The sequence below is a fragment of the Ctenopharyngodon idella genome, chromosome 5 (assembly GCF_019924925.1).
Source record: "Ctenopharyngodon idella isolate HZGC_01 chromosome 5, HZGC01, whole genome shotgun sequence".
In the NCBI taxonomy this organism is placed as follows: domain Eukaryota; kingdom Metazoa; phylum Chordata; class Actinopteri; order Cypriniformes; family Xenocyprididae; genus Ctenopharyngodon; species Ctenopharyngodon idella.
The window spans coordinates 29314017-29336518 of NC_067224.1; the positions used below are offsets into that span (position 1 = coordinate 29314017).

At 38.1% G+C, this 22502-nt stretch overlaps 3 protein-coding genes across 10 annotated transcripts in view; 2 read left to right on the forward strand and 1 right to left on the reverse strand.

The window, feature by feature from the left end:
- On the forward strand, nt 1-14026 carry tsc1a (TSC complex subunit 1a). 4 transcript variants are annotated; one of them, XM_051893850.1, is made up of 22 exons: nt 1-140; nt 1704-1901; nt 2098-2201; nt 2331-2483; nt 3226-3370; nt 3505-3656; nt 3776-3849; nt 3929-4089; nt 5833-5945; nt 6933-7095; nt 7183-7295; nt 7402-7459; nt 7546-7629; nt 7734-8217; nt 8296-8366; nt 8787-8959; nt 9202-9384; nt 9549-9659; nt 9812-9934; nt 10192-10379; nt 11480-11644; nt 11800-14026. In XM_051893850.1, exons 2-22 carry the CDS (start codon nt 1793-1795, stop codon nt 12266-12268), a joined length of 3396 nt encoding a protein of 1131 aa, XP_051749810.1. In that variant the 5' UTR covers nt 1-140; nt 1704-1792; the 3' UTR covers nt 12269-14026. The 4 variants fall into 4 exon arrangements, with proteins under 4 accessions (XP_051749810.1, XP_051749813.1, XP_051749811.1 ...); XM_051893853.1 differs by having other exon boundaries at nt 8296-8339; XM_051893851.1 differs by lacking the exon at nt 1-140 and adding an exon at nt 170-313.
- spaca9 (sperm acrosome associated 9) lies at nt 13792-15992 on the reverse strand. The gene is made up of 4 exons (XM_051893860.1): nt 15897-15992; nt 15483-15645; nt 14622-14824; nt 13792-14421 (listed from the first exon to the last, which is right to left on the reverse strand). Exons 2-4 carry the CDS (start codon nt 15624-15626, stop codon nt 14124-14126), a joined length of 645 nt encoding a protein of 214 aa, XP_051749820.1. The 5' UTR covers nt 15627-15645; nt 15897-15992; the 3' UTR covers nt 13792-14123.
- ak8 (adenylate kinase 8) overlaps nt 14656-22502 on the forward strand; it is a 24831-nt gene continuing 16984 nt past the window's right edge. The window contains exons 1-6 of one of the 5 annotated variants that reach the window (XM_051893854.1): nt 14656-14803; nt 16392-16533; nt 16604-16688; nt 17029-17078; nt 17439-17549; nt 18757-18825. In XM_051893854.1, coding sequence (XP_051749814.1) covers nt 16450-16533; nt 16604-16688; nt 17029-17078; nt 17439-17549; nt 18757-18825 — 399 coding nt within the window. In that variant the 5' untranslated portion in view covers nt 14656-14803; nt 16392-16449. Of the gene's footprint in view, nt 14804-15973; nt 16091-16391; nt 16534-16603; nt 16689-17028; nt 17079-17438; nt 17550-18756; nt 18826-22502 lie in introns of those variants that run through there. The other 4 variants (XM_051893858.1, XM_051893855.1, XM_051893857.1 and 1 more) reach the window with 4 other exon arrangements.

Consider the following 22502-nt stretch of genomic DNA (forward strand, 5'->3'; position numbering starts at 1 on the left):
CTTTAAATCCCCGCGCATGCGCTGTGGGCTTCTGTTACGCTGAAGCCGCTACATGCTTAGCTAGCTCTCGTTGCACAGCAGCACTTCACACCTTTCTGTCACTCATGCCGTGATCTTGTGACAGCGAGACTGAAGAGTCGGTCAGTATCCTTTCTATAATTAAACATAAACCCATTAAACCTCACCACTGGATTGCACTTACACTGGGATCGTCACGGATATTAAGTTTTTCATCTGCGCAAACAGCTCAGCAGTGTAAAAGGTCGTGAGGTGTTCAAGATGGCGACTGTTTGAAGTTCGCACTCTCTGTACGGTAATACATTGTTTTTGATGCGCCTGGTACATGTTTAATGTACCACATTTGGCTTAGAGTAAGTCGGGTTGTAGTTAAAATAGATGGCAAAAGCTGTCATGGACGTGAGGCAGAGTTAAAGCCCTCGCTTGACAGCAGTGTTGAATGCGCTGCTGTCACGTAGTACATGGCGTTAACAATAACTGCTTTGCTTTTCTCATTGAGTTTAACGCTTACTGTGAGACTGAGGGAAACAGTTAAATGATTTTAGATTAATATTAGGTGTAGTATTCGTGAAGTCAAAAGTTAAATTGCCTTTATTTTGCATTCAGTCTTTGTGGACACTCGCAGTTCAACTTTCTTCGCTGGAGAGTCTCAATCCAGCATGACAGGCTACAGTTGATTTTCATAATGGCTGCATCTCAACACCTAGTAAGCTGACTACCTAGACAGCATTTTTGGGCGTCATAGACAAGTGGGTTGTTGAGATTACACCCTCACAAAATACTACTGTTTTGGTATTTAGGGACGGTATTAGCGTTAGATGGTTATACCACGGTGCTGAATGAATACCATGTTCATGTACCATGGTACTTACGTGGTGCTACTTTAAAGAAATAGGTTATCAATGTTATTATTATTATTACCATGGAACACGTCCAAAAAAATGTGATAAAAGGTAAAAAAAAAAAAAAAAAATTGTACTAACCCCAGACATTTGAAAGATTGTGTGTGTGTGTGTGTGTGTGTGTGTGTATGTATGTATGTACAGGCATTAGACAAAATAATCTGAACACCCATTATTATAAGGGCTAATATAATTTGTGTAGCAGGCTACAGTAAAAATCATTGCAATTATCTTTTTGTTTATATTTCTCTAGTTTGTATATCAGTGCAGTATAAGTGGTTTTCAGCAGTGTTTAGTACAAGCCGTGTGTGAAATGGGCGACTTGTCAGATGGCCAAAAAGGGCAAATCATCAGAGCCTGTTTAACAAGAGCATCTGTAATCTTAACCTCCCAGTTTTTTGTGTTTTAAGAACAACAGTCTTTATGATTATTACTGTGTACATAAAGCATGGCAAGACTTCATCAACTAAGTCAAACACTAAGAAGGATTGTGTCCAAACAACACAGAACAACTGAAACAAAGTGATAGCAAACCTCAGTATTCTTCTTGAAGACCATGTTTCCACAAAAACTGACCACAGAAAACTTCACAAAATCGACATAAATGAAAGAGCTGCAACTGCTAAAATTTAATCTCAGACACCACTGCTAAAATGTGAAAGAGATGGTGTTATGATCATGAAACCTGGACAGTTGGAGCGCCAAGATGAATTTCATCATCTGCCCATGTCAGCTTAATCACCATACTTCAATATTTTTGTGTTTTGCCATTTTTGTTTCTAGTTCATGCATAGACACCCCATGCTGACACCACAGGGCATCGGTTTATGCTGTGACAAAGGCATCAGTCCTGCCCACTGTCCTGCACAGCTATGGCCAAAGACCAGCCAAATGCGTTTGACCTTGTCCCTCTTCTGGGGTCCTCTGACCTGCACGAGCTGGAACAGGTCAAAAACCTGCTGCAGGAAACTCTCAGCGCAGGTTAGTCATCTTTTGTATTTACATCATTCTCCGGTGCATAGGTCAAATTGAGAAAATTGTATCACTACACTTGTCCAACTTATGTTTGAATTTCACTACTTTATATGTTTGGAATTTGTTATCAGTGTCAATGGATACATTTAAATTATGTATTAAGATGTTTTTTTTTTTTATTTTTTTTTATTTTGATCGGTAGATAAAGGGACCATGTTGCTGAATAGCCTCGTGGACTATTTCCTGGATACGAGCTCATCTCAAGCTTTGGACATCCTGTCTTCTGTCAGGGAGCCTCATGATAAGGTGAGAGAAAGCCACCGTCTTCCGGTTTCTTCCGTATACACATTGATGAATAGTGTTTGATGTCATCATGGATTACAGAATATCAGTGATTGATGAATAACGGACTTATCTGGATTCATTTCTCTGTAGTATCTTCTAGATAAGATGAATGAATGCATGGGCAAGCAGAGCTGCCGTCTCTCCACCATCACCCTCCTTGGCCATGTTGTTCGCAAGCAGCCACCATGGATCCACAAGATTGCACGCTTCCCTCTTCTTGCCTCGCTGCTCAAATGCCTCAAGGTACCAAACTAAAGCCAGTCAAGAGTGATGGGGATTACAAATGGGATTTTGAACATGGAGAATGTCCTATAATGTCCTAATGTCCTGGTTGTTCTGACTTGAGATATTTGAGAAATGGAATACAACTGTAGAAAATGTCTTAAAGGCATATTTCACTCAAATATGGAGACTGTCCTTTATTCACCTTCATGTTGTTCATTTGTCTTCCATACAAATATATACTGTATGTGTGCATGTCTACATACACTACCGTTGTGTTCATAAGTTTGTGTTCTGTAAGATTATTTTTAAAAGTTTTTGAAAGAAGTCTCTTATGCTCAGCAAGGATGCATGTATGTACTTATTCTTAAAGCTGTATTTTTAGCAACCATTACTCCAGTCTTCAGTGTCACATGATCCTTCAGATATCATTCTAATAGGTTAATTTGGTGCTTCTTATCAATGTTGAAAACAGTTATACTGCTTAATATGTTGTGGAAACCGTGAAACTTTTTTAAAGGGCTCTCTGATGAATAGAAAGTTCAAAAGAACAGCATTTGTATTGGACATTAATGTTACAAATAGTCTTTACTGTCACTTTTGATCAATTTAAAGAATCTTTGCTGAATAATAGTATAAATTATATATATATATATATATATATATATATATAATATAATATAATTACTGAGCCCAAACTTTTGAATGGTAGTGGTTGCATTTGGTAGTAGTTTTGGTAACATTATTTCATTTCTACTTACAGACTGACTCCGATGTAGTAGTTCTAATAACTGGTGTGCTGGTGTTGATCACTCTACTACCCATGATTCCTCAAACCAACAAACAACTTCTGTGCGAGTACTTTGATATCTTTGGACGGCTTGCTGCATGGAACCAACGTCACCCAGGTACTTTGGCATAAACATTGCAAACAGATTTGTCTTGTAATTTTTTTTTAGCATCATATCTTGGAAGTGCTATGTTTATATGGTAGAAACATAACTTGGTGTAAAGGTACTCTTTCTATGGATGTGTCCTGTAGGTGCTCAGGGAGTGTTTGCAGTCCATCTACATGCCAGCGTGTACTCGCTTTTTCATCGTTTATATGGGATGTATCCTTGTAATTTTGTTTCATATTTACGTGCCCACTACAGTATGAAAGAAAATGTTGACACGTTTGAGGAAGTGGTGAAGGTGAGCTTTATCTCTCGTGCCACACAATTTTTAAGAATTGTCACTTAATGTAAGTGCCAAAATTATTATTATTATTATTCCAAAACCAGTTCTATAATTTCCTTCTGTTTTTATGTCAGCCCATGTTAGAACATGTACGGATACATCCTGAGCTCATCACTGGAACCAAAGACTACGAGGTTGATCCAATTAGGTATGTAAAATGAAATATAATGCTTTTTTTGTTCAATTATAATGTGATTGTTCATACTTCACTGTTAATTTTGGTTTAGATGGAAGAGATTTGAGCCACATGATATTGTGATTGAATGTGCCAAAATTTCGCTGGATTCTAAGGAGGCATCATCTGAAGAGGGATACTCCTCTCTGTCGGATCACATACCACGGCGCCCTGTAGACCATAGCCGATCATGCTCAGAGCTCAGTATTCATGGTAAAAATGACATATAATGTGCAGTGCACTTTTGTGTTATTAAGTGATACCACTGTTGTGTGTAGTTCTTTCCTGTAAATCTTACTAATAGAAAATTGGAAATTGTATTAAAAAAAGAAGCATTTCTGCACACAGGCCTTCAACACAAATAAAGAGCAACAATTTAAAAAAAGTATTTAAAAAAATCATAACGTCCACCACATCTTGTTTCATAAAAAAAGAAGGGAAAAATACAATTATCAAACAAATACATACACCTATGAGCCAAAACACTATGACCATCTGCCTAATATGCTGTTGGTCCACCGTGTGCTGTCAGAACAAAGCAGACCCACTGAGCCATGGATTCTACAAGACCCATGAAGGTGTCCTGTGGTATCTGGCACCAAGACATTAGCAGCAGATTCTTCAAGTCCCATAAGTTGCGAGGTGGAGCTGCAGTGGATTGGACTTTTTGGTCTAGCACATCACAAAGATGTTCAATCAGATTGTGATCTGGGGATTTTGGAGGCCAGGGCAACACCTTGAACTCTTTATCATGTTACTCAAACCATTTCCTAGTCTCACATAGCCAGACCTTCAGACTGACGGCAGAAGGACTGGACTCTATCACAGTTTTCATTGGCCAAGGACCGCCCAAGAGGACATTTGATTGACATCAGAGTTTGTTTTGTTCCGTGTCATGTTTAGGAGCGTTTAAAATCAATGTCCCTACAATAACAGACTGGCAATGGTCCATGGGTGTGACATCTGAGGCTGAGATTAACCATTCCCTAACAATGTGTGCAGTGTGCATTATACTGCAGAAAGAGGCCACTTACAGCATGGAATGCTATTGCCGCTATTTAAGTGGTGTACCTAGTTTGCAACGTTTAGGTAGGTGGCAAGTGTCAAATTTACGTCCACATGAATGGCCTGACCCAGGGTTTTCCAGCGGAACGTTGCCCAGAGCATCACACTATCTCCACTGGCTTGTTATCGATCCACAGTGCATCTTGGTGCCATCACTTCCCCATGTACACAGCCATCCATGTGTAGCCATCCACTCTGACCAGTCTGCGGCTACACAGCAGGATGCGATATACTTTGTGTTGTGACACATTCCTACCATAACCATCATTAAAATTTTCTGTGAATTGCACCACTTTCAGTTGGTTCGGACCAGACGGGATAGCCATTGTTGCATCAATAAGTCTTGGATGCCCAATACCCTGTTGCCAGTTTGTGGTGTGTCCCTCCTTGGACAATGTGGATAGATTCTCACCACTGCTGACCAGGAGCCACCCACAAGCCTTGCTGTTTCAGAGATACTCTGACCCATTCCTCTGGCCATAACAATTTGGCCCTTGTCCAAGTGGTTAGATCTTTATTTCTGCCCATTTCTTCTGCATCCAGCACGTTAACTACGAGAACCAATTGTTCGCTTACCAGCTATTCAACCTAGGCCTTGACATGTGACCTTGTTAGGAGATTCACATTTTTCACTTCACCTGTGAGTGGTCGTAATGTTTTGGACCATCAGTGTATTTGTGTGTATAAATATACTTAAACTAAATAACTATAATACAAACTCTATTATCACCAACTTCATTCTTCATCTTTAAAGGAGATCAACTTAAAAGTTTTCATGTAATAAAACTATTTATTACAATGTATTTAGCTTTATAAAGGCTTTGACATTTGTGTATGTTGTGTATTTAATAATTAATACAATTTTCACATTTTTCCTTTTTTTCCTAACAGAAATCACATCTGTCACACCAATGGCTACTGTTCGTCAGTCTCTTTCTCTGTCACTACCTTATCTCACTGTAACCCAAGACTCAGGTTCCAGCGCACAGGCCCCCAACCATCAAGTAAGCATCCTTCGATAATTGATCCAATAATTTAAAAAATTGTTACCATGGTGTGGAAAAGATTCCGTACATAGTAGGAGTGGAAAATATGACCAATATTTTATACCACCTTATGAGTATATACGAGTATTGAGTATACAAGTATTATAGTTGTTAAACCGAATACTAGCCTATTTAATGTGCAGTAAAATGTAAAAGTTCTCAGGCATATTAAAGACAAGTAAACAGTCAGTAATAAAATAGGAACAAAAAATGAAAATACAAGCAATATGACAAATAAATGCAATAGAAAAAAGATACAAATTGAAGTGTGCTGCAAGTTATTTAGGTAGAGCTCGGCTGTTTCACAGAAGTGAGAAATACTACAGAAATGAATGGTCAAATGTAAAAAATAAAATTCTCCATTTTCTTCACTGTATGAATTAAATATACTGTTTGCTGATTCTTATTAAAGCTACTAAAGTTATTCAGTTAAGAGCAGTGAGTGATTTTCTCTTTTTCTTTTGTTCTTTGATTAAAATTAAGGACAGGTATATTAGGCTGCTTTCACTTTAAGACCTAATGCACAGATATGATGTATTGATATACATCCAGTTTCTTTTCTTTTTTTTTTTTTTAGATTTATGTTTTGGCATTTTTGCCTTTATTATGATAGGACAGTAAGTTGACAGGAAGCAAAGTTGGAGAGAGAGAGGGGGATAGGATCGAGAAAGGTCCACGAGCTTGGACTCGAACACTTGACCCCCGAAGCGCAACTGCGCTCTTATATCGGTGTGCTGCCCAAGAGGCTATTGACGTTGACTACTTCTTTTTCAATCGTCCCCGTTCTTAAGACAGCTGACTGTTTTTATGTAAATACTCTGCAAGGAGAGCATTTTGATACCCCTAAAAAAATAGTAATCCAAAAGAAAGTCAACAAACCTCTAAATATAGACTTGCAGTTATGTGATTCATTAATGCTTGAATATATATTTGATCCATCAACAGAGTAATGACCTGAACTCCTCAGGGACGAAGGAGGAGATGTGGAGCCCTTCCTCAATGTGTGGGATGACCACCCCTCCCAGCTCTAGAGGAATGTCCCCCACCACAGTTTCTGACGTCTTACATAGTGCCTCCCACCTCTCAGGACGGATCCCCAGCACTCCAGGTCAGCCAAATGCATTCTGATCTATAAAGCAGAATGGTTCTGTTTGTTTGGCCTCTCGGATGGCTTCAGGGGTTATTTTTGTTACAGGGGATGGAAAATGGACCCTATCTCCCTCCATGCCTTCAGGGTCATCTCCTCTCCCATCACTTTCAGAGGACATGGGGCAGCCTGCCCAAAATACCAGCAGTACTCAGGCTAAGGTACACTGACGTATAAAGCATTTGCCTTGTTATTTATTAAACTCATTCAGAGAAATGTTCCATGTGCATGTTTCATGAAAATGCTTTTCTGTCTAAAACTGCTCAGGTGATTCAGACGGGCAAAGAGCTGAAAAAAGTCACACCCAGAAGTATTAATAACAATGGTGAGAATATTCGCTGAGATTTATACATTCTCATTTCATTTAAGTAAGTAACACTGATTAATATGCGTTGCTTTTGCTACTTTTAGGAGGTGTAGTTGATGCCAAGACTCCAGTGCCATTGGCACAGCTCTCTGACATTGTCAAAAGGACAGACGGGGAAAGAGAGGATGGTGAGAGTGGTGACATCATGCAGAACAATGCGTGCCTCAGCTTTTCAAGTGTTTTCAACCATCCCTTCCTTTTTCACCAACATCTCTTACATTTTTCTTTCTAGATACCATCAATGAGGAGATTTTGAGTCTGACACAAATGAGACTGGACTTCGGAATGAGGCCAGGCATGGATTGCTCATTTTCCGGCTCCTTGGACACCCTTCTCTCATCTCACCCCAGCCATGAGCATAATTTAGTGTCCACACCAGACAGGGTTGAATGCTCTACCAAAGGAGGAGAGCAGCAACCTCCCTGGTCCCTCTGGCCGGCTTTCACCCCCATCGAGAACGGGAAGAGCAGTAAATTTTCTCTGTCTGATCTGACGAAGGAGTCCATGCCTTATGAGCCGCTCTTCGACCTCGCCTTGCCTAAGGTAGCATCTCTGTTTTTGGAGAGGAAGACCGCAGAGGCCTTTCAGAGGGCTGGAGGAGAAAAGGAGGACCGAGAGGAGCTGGAGGGGGAGGATCTTTCTGCCACCTCCCCTCTGGAGGTGTTGGACCGTGTTATTCAGCAAGGTCACGACACTCATGAGAAAGTGCTGAAAAGGTATGCTTCTGTTCTTCTGACTTCTAAAAGTGTATTAGAGGAAATGTGTTGGAACGACGTCCGTTTGCTCTCTTACAGAACTCTGTCCTCTCAAAGTCAATCAGCAGACCCACACTCAGGAGGTAAACAGCATAGCAATAAAGGAAAAGGTATTTAGTAATTTTACTAATTTATAGGCTCTCCGTGCTCAAGATGATTGTATCCTCCAGCTTTTCTCCTTCAACCTCTCCTGTGTTTGTTTCCATTTTCCTGCCACTTTCCTTTAAATACTTTTTTTTTTCTGTAAGATTGTTCTACTGTCTTCTATGTAGTTCACTGTCAAATCCTCAGAAACAGCTGTGTGGTGGTCCTGATCAGCTATAATCTGAATTCCTGTAGATTCTAAGTAGAGCTGTGCGATATATATTAAAATAAAAAATGTGATATAACTTTTTGATTGATTTGCAGTATATATAACAGAAAACCAATGTCAGTTTTTCAATATCGTGCAGCCCTAACGCTAATTTTTTTACATTTAAACTACAGCACTTTTCTGTTGCTTTTGAATTGACTGCAATGTATTTTTACAGGTCCTGTGTCTGCAGCATCAGATGAGCTGGGGATGTTGCGCAGTCAGCTGCTATTGCTACATAACCAGCTGCTGTATGAGAGACATAAGAGAGAGCAACACGCACTTCGTAACCGCCGTCTGTTTGGCCGTATCGTTAACACTACTGCTCTGGAAGAGCAAAACAACTCCATGGTAATAAATAAAACTGGAAAGATTGCCCAGGCCTGTGCAAAATTCGACATTCTTTGCATACTTACTAAATAATACTTTTAGCACCATTTATCACATTTGACCAAATCTATTCAGAGAAATTCTGTAACTGTTTCCCTATAATCAGTGCAGAATTGTTCAGGTCTTGGCATAACTGGTGTTATTACAATGAGAGCAAATATCAGTGATTTTCCAGTGGTGTGGTTTTTGTGTGTGTGTTGCAGAAAACCCAACTCAAACTTCAGGAAATTGAGATTAAAACTGTGCAGGTAAGCCTGCAGGAGGAGCAGCGACGCTCCAGACGGGTACAGGAAGACAGAGAGGCTCTTGTGAACCAGTTGCAGACTCAAATCCAGCAGCTACAGAAGGAGCGGAATGACTACTACTCAAAGATGCAGGAGCTAAAGGTTATCATAGGGCTATAGGACATGAATAAATATATGATTACTCTTATTCACTCAAAATACAGCAACAAAAATTGTCCATGTTTGTCATTTTGTTGCTGGAATGTAGAAGAGAGTGTGTGACATCTGTGTTAAAAGCTAATTGTTTTATGTGGCTTCATTTACAGAGTGATTTGCAGGAGAATCAAAAGAAGGTTGGAGAAATGGAGGCAGAGCTGCAAAAAGCCAATAACAAAGTGTGTAATATGGGACACATGCTCAGCCAGCTGTCCATCAAGGTTAGACATGTTTGTGACAAAAATACTGGATATAAAACACTATCCATTACAGTGGAAGAATATTTCAAGTTTTTAAAAGCAAATTTTAGATGTTGCCCATTTTTATTGATGGTTTGATTTTTGATTTGTGTTCCTGATTTATCCAACCTCAGCTGAACAATAGTGAAAACATGGAGCAGCAAATGGCTTTCCTGAACAAGCAGCTGCTGCTTTTGGGTGAAGCCAACAAGTTATTTGCGGAGGAAATCGACCGCTTGGGGCCTGATGCTAGCAAGGTAGTCATGATTATTAACTATTCATGACTTAAATAACATCATTGCTTAAATCCAGCAAATCTCTAGTTTGCCAGATGCGACTATTTTTTTTTATCCAGCAATCCATGAAATTGTGGCTTATGTGATCAATTGTTCTATTGATATCACGACATTAGCACCCAATCATAAGAGCTTTAAACCAATGATCTTGAAAATGACTTTGGTCTGTTTAGATCAACTCAGACTTGATCTTTTTTTTTTTTTTTTTTGACTGTTAGGAGCTGAATATGCTGCAGGCATCTTCACTGCGTGAGGTTGAGCGTTTGAGGCAGAGCTCTCTCCAGCAGAGTCAAAGACTTGAGGCCGCCCAACAGCGCATCACAGACCTGGAGAACCAACTCACCAAGAAAGAGCAAGTCATCCGAGAGCAAAAGAAACTGCTGGAAAACGTCAAAAGCCAAGCCATGTATGTGGTTACCTCTACTTTCGTAGTCCTGTTGAAAAAGTTTTGTTTAATTTCTTTTCGCTCAAAATTCTAATCACAGTTTGAATCTGAATCTTATTTCTATGCCCAAACACAGGGTTTTACATATTTTATTATATAATAATATAGTGTAATATTATCACAGGGGTTCTTTTTATCAGCCAAACCCATTTGATCTAAAATATTTTCTTATTTCAATAATTTAAGAACACATTCAAATGTTTACTGTTTTTTTTTTTTTTGGTCTTGGTTAATGGTCACATGACATGTAGGAAAATAAAATATTTAATTCTTTTTTTTTTTTTTTTTTTTTTTAAGTCAGTTTTATATTGTTTTGTATTTTTTAAAAATGTAATTTTTATGATTTAAATTTCATCAGCTCATGAACCCCCTCTAATGTTTGCTAATAATGAATTAATGATAGGTCATATAAACTAGTGCTTTATTGATCTGTAGAATATTGATCATCAGGTTCTGTTCATTAGGGCTGGGACAATGCATCATTTCTCGATACAACGATTCTGGATTGATTCTGATATTTTCCAAATGTATCGCGATTCTCTCTCGAATCAATTCTGAGCTTGGTTTTTAACAGCAGATGACACTACGTGCTTTAGAAACAGCCGTACTCTGCTCGCTTCCAATTCCTTACACACACCACTTAAACCTAATATAATCATTCATAAAGTTCGATAAGGTTGAAGTGAATTACAAGGGTGTTCACAGTGTTTACATTAATCTCATGTCATAAAAGCATTCTGAGACGATGTGCAAGTATATTTAACCACTTACATGACTCGGCCGAAAGCAGGAGCATGCTCCAGCAATCTTCTTCATGAGCATTTAAGTGTGTGGTTAAAAACTAGCCTAGAGCGCCTTCTGCTGTTAAAAAGTAAGCTCAGAAACGATTTGAGAGAGAATCACAATACATTCTGAAAATATCAGAATGGATCCAGAATCATTGTATCGCGAATCAAGAATCTATGTATTGTCCCAGCTCTACTGTTCATCTCTTCAACCAATTCTTACTGTAAGATTTGCTAATTTAATCCTTGTCTGCATTGTTTTGTTTTTTCCTGCAGGGAACAGCTGCAGGCTTCAGAAAACCAGTATTTGGCCCAGAAGCACATCACTCAGGCATTACAATCTGAGCTGCTTGAACTCTATAGCCAGATAGAGCTCAAGAACCTGAACACTAATACACCAGCAGAGCCCACTTCTGAGCCCAGTAGTCCCACCAACCAGAGGTGTGTTCCATGTCAAGCACTGATGTTTCTCCTCCACATACTGATTTACAAATGCAAACAATGTGTTTTGTAATGTATTTTAGACTTTTCAGGACATAAAAAGATGTTGGTTTGCTGAATTTTGTAGAAGAATTATATTTCCATTTGTGTTTCAGGCCAAATGGCAACAGTACAGGCCCATCTGCTCCATCTCCATCAGCCGACATGTGTGTCAATGGTGAAATATCTGCCGGGTCTCCACAAACACCCACAGCATTCATTAATGGCAGCCAGGAAGAAGATCTTTCCGCCCTTACCCGTTCATTTCCTGCCCTCCCCTGTGACTCCCCGCTGGCAGTTGGCTCTTACCCCAGTACTGGAAGCTTTTTGGGTAAGAGAGCCAGAGAGATGTTTCGCAATAAGAGCGAGAGCCACTATGAGGGTGAGCCGGCTGCCCTCACCTGCCTTTCCAAGGATCTTAAGGTTCAGCCAATCACAGATCCCAAAGAGAGCATGGAGCTTGAAGGGGCTACTGAGCAGGCTGACCTGCAGCCCATGGACAGACCTCGGGCATATAATATTCAGCGGCGGAGGCAGCAGGATCTGCGGATCATGGACTACAACGAGACCCTCCATGAGCATTGATTGTATACTGCTGACATGATTGTCCGCAGTTAGAAGAGGATAATTTTGAACCCAGTATTAGAACGCAACGCTCTTTTTGTTAGAGTGGTTTGCAATGTTTTAGTTCATTTTAAAAGCTCTTGTACTATGAAATGGCCAAAAAAAAAAAAAAAGTTGTCGCTTGGCAGTTGCCATGTAGTCACCACAGTGGCAAGAGAACATCTTGTCTTCAAACAAAATGGTTCACTTATCTCCTGTCTAATACGAATTCATTGTAATTCAGTATATTTTGTTTTGTTTTTATAATTGGCATTCAGTAAGCGACCGTGGTGATTATATTACGTGGTGGCTGGATGTTATTTGGGCCTCTGAACTGTATTTTCCAGCAAATGTATTGACTTAATCACTGTATTTGCTCTTGTAATAGTACCGTTGGGTTTCCAATCCTCCTAAATTTGTCCACGCAAAATGCCCCTTTTAGTCACTGCGAGATGAGCATCGTTAATTTCCGCTGATGTGACTCAGAAATTGCACAATACAGAGTGTGATCACTGCAAACAGCACTGTAAATAGATCATGCCTCTGACAAAACAAACAATCAGTCCGATAAAAATGTGAAAAACTAAAAAGCTATGTGGCGTAGGTGAAGTAGAATATGAAATCGCATTTCATTGCTGAGGCAAGTCGTGTGTATATGCCATAGCAGTGCTTTGTGCGCTTCGCCTTAGAGAATAAGCAAGTCTTGTGTTGTATTTCTAGTAATAGATTTTATTTTTATGCATTAATGTTCTCCACTGGGATTGTAGCGCCCAGTCACCAGTGCAATACTTCTTAGCCTACACTTCATGCCAGCTTGAGGGTATGAGTGATGATGGGAAAAATAAACCGATTTAGATTGCTGCTTTGCAGGACCGTCAGAGCCTTATAGAACACAGGCCAGGCTGCTGTAGGTGCATTTGTCCAGTCGAGACCTATTGAGAAATGAAAATCTTTGTGGTCTAAGATGTGTCAGACGGGTGAATGTTCTTGTCTTAATAGCGTACAGAACACGGCCACTGCAATACTTCGACACACTAAACTCTGAAAGGAAGCTGCTTGCTGTAAGCCAGAAGGCTTATGTCCCTTTATTATTTTCTTTCATTTCTGTTTTACGCAGGTCAGACCCCATCTGCAACAAAAAGGCTTCATCTAATGGGCTGCAGCTGGCTGAAGTAAAAGCACTTCTTTTTTTTAATTCAGGCCCTCTTAAGATTGCTGAACCCTAGAAGAGCAATATACTCGTCTCTTTCTAAAAATCTTGCCCCAGGGCTTTGTTTTCAGTGCGAGATATAATAGGAATATGTGAAGTGCTGTTTAAAAGAAAATAAAATGCTGGCTTTGGCCTGCCAGCTGGGGAAATGGCTCAGAGAGTTTACAGTGAGAATTGAAATCTATGGAAAATCACTGCTGTTTTTCTTTGTTCAAACTGTTCTTACCACAGTTTGCCATGAGTGTGATCTTATAGCTTGTGCTTTGTTTCCCTGTCACTCAGACTTTATGTTCTGTTTTTATACCAAAAGCCCTCTCAAACATTTTGTTGTTTCACAAAATGCCTTACTGAAAAAAGTAGGAAACCTGTCCGTCACCTGAAGTCGTTTGTCAAAAGTTATCTGAACTATGGTACAATCAGACGGTGATTGGTGTAATGGGTAACCAGGGACTCTATTTTGAATTTGAGAAAACAGATTTGTGTTCTTCACTTACTATGATCAACAAAAAATAAAATATATATGTTTTGCATATTTTTGTCATAGTCATCTATTTTATAATGGTAATTGTGTATAATACTTTGTGTGAAAACTCGCAGCAAAAACATGCATAAGTATTGAAGAGTGTTTTATCTCCTTGTATTTCCTGGTGGCTTCCAGGCTGGTTTTCCAGCATGCCAGCCACCTGCTACTTTTTTATATCTGCTCAGGTTCTTACTGGTGTCTTTATCAAGGTCTGCAACCGTCCCCACATTCTTTGCCACTGATTGTTGAGATGTTTCTGTAGCTGTTGGAGTGGGATGTTGAGTACCTCCTCTACCGTAGGTGGTGAGGAGGTCTAGGGCCAATGGAATCACGCTAACAATCCCACCATAGAAATTCCTTGCTTCATCACAGCTCAGCCGGTTGATCTCATTGTGTGGGTAGCTGTGAAGGAAAAAAGTAATGAAAGGTCATGCATTGTGGCTGTTCTTCATGTTAAGGTGACTCTTGAACTTCTTGTTACCATGTGATTTCAATCAATGAAAAAAAAAAAAAAAGATTAGCATCCTTATCCTGGATCTAAACTTGAAACTTTAGATATCAATTTAATTATATTAAATGGTGTAATTTCTCTTTCACTTAACTGTGCCCTTAGCTGACTGATGTTGCTGTTAGGGCCGAGGATATCCCTGCAAGTATCCAGACCCTCACAGGAATTGTTTTGGCTGGACAGTGAGGACTCGAGATGTTTTAAAACCCCTCCAAGATCAGAAATAATTTCCAAAAAGAGTGAAAAGATGCATCTGTCTGTGGAATTGCTGCAGTGGTGAGTCATGTACCTTTGGACCTACAGAGGAACATCGTCATTTACTGATAATGTCAAATTCACATTATGCTTAGGGTCAGTGAGATTTTTTTTTTTTTTTTTTTTTTTTGGAATAATATTTTTATTCAGCAAGGATGCATTAAATTGATCAAAAGTGAAAGTAAAGACTTAAAAAAAACAACAACAACAAAAAAAACAAAACATTTGTAATAATTTGTGAACTTTCTATGAGAATCCTGAACAAAATGCACTAGTTTCCACAAAATATTGATCAGCACAACTGTAGCCTCCAACATGAATAATAAAAAATGTTTCTTGAGTAAATTAGAATATTAGAATGAGTTCTGAAGTATCATGTGACACTAAAGACTGGAGTAATGACTGATAAATATTTAGCTTTACTATCAGAGAAATGCATTATGCATATGAAATATATTTAAACAGAAAACAGTTATTTAAAAAAAAAAATCATAATATTTCTATCTTACTGTATTTTTGATCAAATGAATGCAGCCTTAGTGAGCACAATAGACTTCCAAAACATTAAAAAGTCTTACGGAGTCTACCGACCCAAAACTTTTGAACGGTAGTGTAATTATTGCTAATACTATTTGTAGTAATACTGTTTCATCATACACTGTAAAGTGTAATTACTTGGAAAATATGAACGCATCATAACCTGTGCGATGGTGGAGACAGGCTCAGTTTTGTCCCTGGCATGCTCCCTCGAGCGCTCAAGAGCTGTTATAAATATAAATTGCTGTTGTTTAAAACGTTTATACTTCTCCTCAATGGAAAGTAACTGCTCTCTGACGTCAGCCATCTCAGTTGAAGTACTTGACCTGTTTAAAATGGATACAGTAATGTTAGAGTGCAGAATAAGAACAGTAACGTTACTGTTTACAGATGGATTGTTGCCAAATAGCAGTGTAAAGTTAGAGCGAGATTGAAAACCCACGTTTGCAGTACTGAGATGTTTGGATTTGAGAAGAAAGTAGTATTTTATTATGAAAAAAATAGCGATTTTGACGGAAGGTAAACAGAAATGGTATTCATCATAATAAATAACATATTCACATGAACTAGAACTTACCTGTGTTAGTAGTACGTATATCAAACATCTGTACGTTTCTGTTGCATTGAATTTGCGCTGCTTAGCAACAAGAGTAGGATACTCGTGCGCCCTCTGGTGGTGGTGATGGTGATTGGCTGACCAAGTTACCAATGGCAACAAACATAAACAAACGCGTGCGCACAGCAAATTATCAACAACAACTACATTTCAAGGTAACATAAAATATATTTCTTAATTTTGACTCTCCATCAAAACAGTAAACTGCATCTTGTTGTTTTTAATCAAGTACCTACTCAGTTTCGTAACATTTCTTAAAGCATTAGAAAACCAATCTAAATTCAGTCATTTTGTCTGACTTTGAAAGGTCGATCCGAAAACCTACGGTTTGTTTACGTCATAAGTTTGAGTCTTTTCCCGCCTTTTGTACAGGTTTATCCTCATAAAAGACTCTTTTATGTCTTTTGTTGATTTAATAGTCTCTCTTTGTGAACCAAGGCACATTTTATTTTACAGTTCTTTACAGATTTTCAAGCTTTTGGTGACTTTCTGAATCGTGTGGTGTTCTGCAGTGATGGATGCAACTGTCAGGCACCTCAGAATCCCTCCTGAGATGGCCATTTACGCAGAGAAACATGACATATTTCATCTGGTCCAGGTATAGATATTTTACTAGACAATGTTTAACAAGTTTATGATCATCTCGCTCAAATAAATGACATTTGCAGACACTAGTGAGAAATTTGATGGTGGACAAACCAGAGGACCCCATTCAATACCTGATTAACTTCCTGAAAAGGGACAGTGTTGATGGTAAGATTTTTGTAATTGTACTCGTGATAAATCCTTAACATTTCTTTTTATTTGTTTTTAAAAATTATTTTATAAAAGTAACACATTTTTACAACAATACAATACACTGCCCACACCACAAGATGGCGCAGGCGTATATAATATCATACAAGAAGCTGGAGGAGCAGCAGATATCCAACCAGTTTAGCATTAAGATAAAAAAGACAGTTATTATATTTATAGAATGACACTGACAGCTTTTTTTTGTTACATTATTAGACTTAATTAACTATCAATGTCATCTTGCATCAACAATGTATTGAGGACAGTTCATTGATTTTAACAAATAAATCTGTTTCAGTGCCAAGAATCATATTGTTGGGTCCTCCAGCGTCCGGGAAAAGGACCATAGTAAGAGTCATTTTAAGTACAGAATGATTGATTAATATTTTTCTTGTTTATGTCTTTTAAGGTGATATCCAGCAAGTGTTGTGCCCCTGTAAATAACTTTGTCTGTAATTTTGTGCTTTCTTCAGCCATGAAATGTATTTATAAATAGGCCTGTCATGTCAGAGTTTCATCAGAGTTAATTTAGACAAGATATTCATCATAGTTACGCCAACAGGCCTCAGAGATCCCAGTACTGATTTAGTCATCTCTACAGCATTACCTGTTCTGTAGCACATCATGCGCTTCTGAGTATTTTCATTTCTGTCAGTGTTTCTACATTTTATATGCTGCTTCAGTTTGTTCTCTTTTGTCTTGCCGCAGGCTAAGAAGTTGTGTGAGCACACACAGGCTATTCACGTAACTCTTAGTGATATCTTAAATGATGACAGTGACCTGACCAGAGCTGCACAGCAGTATCAAGACAAAAAACAGGTGGGTTCTCTCTTTCTCTGTTCTTTCTCTTGAAAACACATATACTTCTATAAGGTTTCCCACAAAATTTTATGACAATTTTTTTTAAATTTTAACTCCAGAACAGGGAGTCTGCATGTAATTGTGTGTATTACTACTTAATTGCAAAGTATCTTCAAGAAAAAGTAGTCTGGAATGCCTTGATCATGAAATTCATTTTAGATGTAGGAAGTAGGAAAGGTAATGTTGTCAGCATTTGCTACACTCTCTGGATGCCGGTAATTGCGGTCTCTGTGGTATTGTAAAGACATAGAAGTGATTTTGTCTGAAGTCTGATCATGCAAATGCAATGCAGGCTAGTAAGTTGATAAATCAGGAGAGTTGAATAGAATTAGAAGAAAAGAGAGAGATGTGCTTAGGAAAAGTGCCTCCCAATGGTTTAATTATTCTAATTATCCTCTCACTTAAACTCGCCATGGCCTTGAGTTTAAAATAGAACGATCCAAAAGATTCCAATTATTATCATTTTCACAAAATTCACAAAGGAGAGTAAGATGAAAGCAGCAGAGGATGTCATAAATAATTAGAGATTCAACAGCATATTTGAATGTATTTGTTTAATAATAATTGGATTGTTTTGGTGGACAGTCATTTAGTAGAGAACAGATATATCTCAGGTATGTTAAAGACACAAATGACAGGAGTCAGTTGTTCTAAATTTCTTTTTATATTATATTATATTTTTATATTATTTTATACTAAATTATATTATGATTTAAGTTCATTATTATTAATATTTTTTTCATTAAATTTGATTTAAATGTTTATTCTCTGTGATTAATTGTTGTTTATGTTGGTCTGATCAACATACAAATGACAGGAGTCAGTTATGTATTATTATTTGATTATCTGACTAGACAGCCATCAGTACAATGCTGTTTTAATTTTAAATATTTATTATTATGTTATATTATATTATAGGATTGTTATTAATATACTTAACTATTAATATAGTATATTGATAGTAATATTTATTTGTTTAATTTGTGTGTGTATATATATATATATATATATATATATACACACACACACACATATATAAATTAAATACATAAATATTACTATCAATATATATATATATATATATATATATATATATTTTAAATAATTGAATTTGATTAAAACATTTACTCACTGTGATTTATTGTCGTTAATGTTGGTCTGATAGAAGATCCCCAAAGACCTCTGGAGCCAGTTGATTCAGCAACGCCTATCAAAACCCGACTGTGTGCGACGGGTAAGGACTTGCTTTTTTTATATATTTACTTTTATTTATTTATTTTGTAATTAATTTATAAAAATGAACACTGCGTGCTTTACTCAACCTGTCTAAAATGTGAAAAATGAAACAATCCAGTGAGAGAAACATATTTTCATCCTGAACTTGCACGTAACCTCCACGTTTTGAACTGCGTGTAATGTCTACAAGCGTGATGCCCAAATAATTTGTCATATTTTTTCTTTATCTACACTCAACCTTCTATGATAAATAATTAGACGTGTGTTTCTCTGCCTCCCTTGAGGACTGCTGGGATGGGTCTCGGGGAACGCAAGACTGCTGGTGAGAGTTCTCGGAGCAAACCTTTCATCACCAGCAGGCCCCTCACCGGCTGCCAGTTACATGTGATCTCAGCACTAATGCCACTTAAGAACCTCACCGCTGAGGTGTCCATTCACGTTTACTCTCAGATCTCGCACCTTTTGATTCCTCCTTTCATCTTTCAGTCAAATCACACAATCAATCACGGACTCCCTGATCGTGTCTTTTTCTGAAGTGTCAGTTTCTTCTGTGCAGCCGCATGGAGGAATATGTAAATCATCCAACTCCAAACAGCATCTCCTTTTATTCCTCACTAAACTCTGCAAATGGCTTTACTCAGCCAAGAATCCCATCGCGAAACTTTTTCCGTTTGGCATCCTTTAACTTTCACCTTTTAATCTCAGTAGTTTGTGATTAGCGACTGCTTTGAATCTAGTAATGGATGTTTATCCCTTCAGGCAAACTGTCTGATAGTATTTATCAGGTTATTTAATTATTTTCCATCCTGACTGATCTGCATATGAGCAGAGGATTGAGGTAGAGTTTTTCCTCTGTAGATTTAGACACCTGACAAAGCATCTCTGGCTCACCATGAGGAGCCTTCATCTCATGGTCTTTTGCTTCGCACACACTTAAATGGGCCAAAGAATGGAATGATTGACATGTCACATCACCACTGGAGCCTAGACAGCTAAGCTTAATTGCTCTGCCACTGATGCCTGCGCGTGTGTGTGCTTGTCTACCTGTTTTTCCAAATTAAGCAACAATGAATGTTAATCATGCCTAATCTAGGTCATCTAGTTCATCTCCGCCTGTCACTGCTTCTCAAGCTGTCTTAATTCGTTCTCCCTCGCTCTCTCGTTCTCTCATGAGGCTGCTGTTTGTAAAACTTTAGACTTGTACTCTTGTGGAAAATGAAGAGAGGGAGCATAGGTAATGAATAGTGATTTAAAGTAAAATGTCAATTTAATGAGTGCCTTTCAGTCCTGGAAAAAAAGATGGACCCTAAAGTAAATGAGAAAAAAGAAGGAAGGAAAGAAAGAAAGAAAGATCATGGGGCGCATGTCACAGTCATCCGGATCCCTAATGAGGCTTCCAAATAAAGTTATGCTGTTTGAATTTGCATAGTGTCTGTAATTCTATTTTGAGGGAGAAAGGAGGAATCTAAAGGAAAGTTTGAATATGAAATAATGAAACTTTTTGAGAGCACACAATGCAAATAATGCTTTACGGAGTTGTTTTACCTGACATTTTATTTTAAAATATAATAATATGATTCAGTTGAACAGCAATAAAAAGGCAATTGTACGATATCATTCAAAAGTTTGAGATGGGTTTTAAAAGTTTTCTTAAAAATACTTTGAAAGAAGTCTCTTATGCTCAGCAAGGCTGCATTTATTTGATCAAAATACAGTAAAAACAGTAATATTGTGAAATACCATTACAATTAAAATAACTTTTATTTTAAATTATTTAAAAATGTAATTGAATAAAAGTTGAACAGCATTTGTTTGCAATAGAAATCATTTGTAACATTATAAATGTCTTTACTGTCACTTTTGATCAATTTACTACATCCTTGCTGAATAAAAATATTTATTTCTTCCTGACTTAACTAACTGACTCTAAACTTAGGCTGTAGTGTACATGTATGTGCACATTAATTGAAGTTTTTGTAGTTTTTTAATTGCTTTTCTATGTAAACATGCTTGATTGATGTCTTTTGCGACACATCTCACTGTTTTTTCAGTGTTTTGCATTATGAGTGCTGTGTTTAAGATGACTAGAGCAACATTAAAGCGAATCAGTGGTTAACATAAGTGGACAACTAATTGAGATCTAATTGTTAAAGTCAAGTGGAATGTTTTGCAGCCGCTACTGCTGCCATATTGTCGGTCTATTGTGTGGGGGAGCTGTGTGTTGGGGTCTGTGAGTGACATGTCGGGGCACCTCTTCTGCTCCCCTGCCTTGCCTGCTGTTGGGCTGGCTGGTGACATCTGCTCTACGCATGTCCCTCCTGTGATAGCTAGCCTCACTGCAGATGTTCCAGTCCTAGGGTCTCTGTCTGAGCCCACTGCTACTGCACCACGGCCGCTTTTGATGTGAGGATGAAACGGAATGGAGCAAGTCGCAGTGGGGCTGTGTTCGGATGTATGTGTGTGGGAGTTAATGTGTGCATGGAGCATATGTGTGTACGGTAGTTTGACTGAAGCAAGTTTGGACTCTACCTAGGTTTCTTTGTAAAACCTCTGAATATCTACAGATGCATATTAGTATATAATCTGCTCTTTACTTGATTTCTGTGTATTCTGTAATAAATATTACTTCATCATGCTCTTCTAGAAATGCTGCACATCAACAAATTAAACAGACACTCAACATCCACCCTGTATTTCCCCTATATTCATGCCAGTTAGATTGTGTAGGCTAGAGGCCTTTCATGCAATTCTGTGCGTCAGGCCCTGCTCATGGGCTTCCCAGCCACAGAGGCAATCAAATGCTTAATGGGAAAGTAAGTGGGAGGAAACTTGCGCGCTGAGATCAGGTGAAGCAAAGGATAGGTTTGCCGTTAAAGATCAAAGCCTAAAAAAACAAAGGCTGATATCAAACAGACACTCGAAACTCAGCTGCAAAAACCCACAGCTCCTCTGATAATACTTAGATCTATAAATGTTTGTTGCATATATTTATTTATTTTAAGATTATTCACTGCAGTAATAAGTTGGCCCCTAACAAGCACTTTTGGGAGATGGTTTCTTTGACTGTTCTTTATTTTACCGCACCATTGCACAGCAAGCCTTGGGATTTAGGAGACTATTAGAGAGGAGGATTTTTTCATGGATTTGTAGCTAATGAATGATATGCATGCGTTTCCTTTCTTCTTATGTTATTTTTATTGCTAAGTGAGAAGTGCGGAGAGGAGCTGGAGAATTAGGCACATTTTCAAGGTTTTTATGGATTTAACCCTCCATTTGCCTCCCTGCATGAGACCCCATATGGGCCAGTTTTACTCCTTATTCATACAACAATTTATACATTCATTATTTACACTGGTACAGGGCAGCAATTTATATGAATTATTTATATAAAATTATTCATTCAAAGCCTATTACTGTTTTTTAAAGTATTTTTTCAGGGAGGATATTGTTTTGCTTATATGAAAACAATTTTAAACAACAATTTAAGCACAGTAGTTGACCATGGGGAAAAGCAAGTGCATTTATAGAAATGTAAACAGGAGAATTGTCTGGTTTCAGCTGTGTTAATAGCAGAATGTGTCAGCGTTGTGTTTGTCACTAGCAAAGTTGGACTCTATATGTCACCAGAGAGTTGTATTATTGTTAAAGCAAATTGTTTGTTCCTTCTCAAGTGTG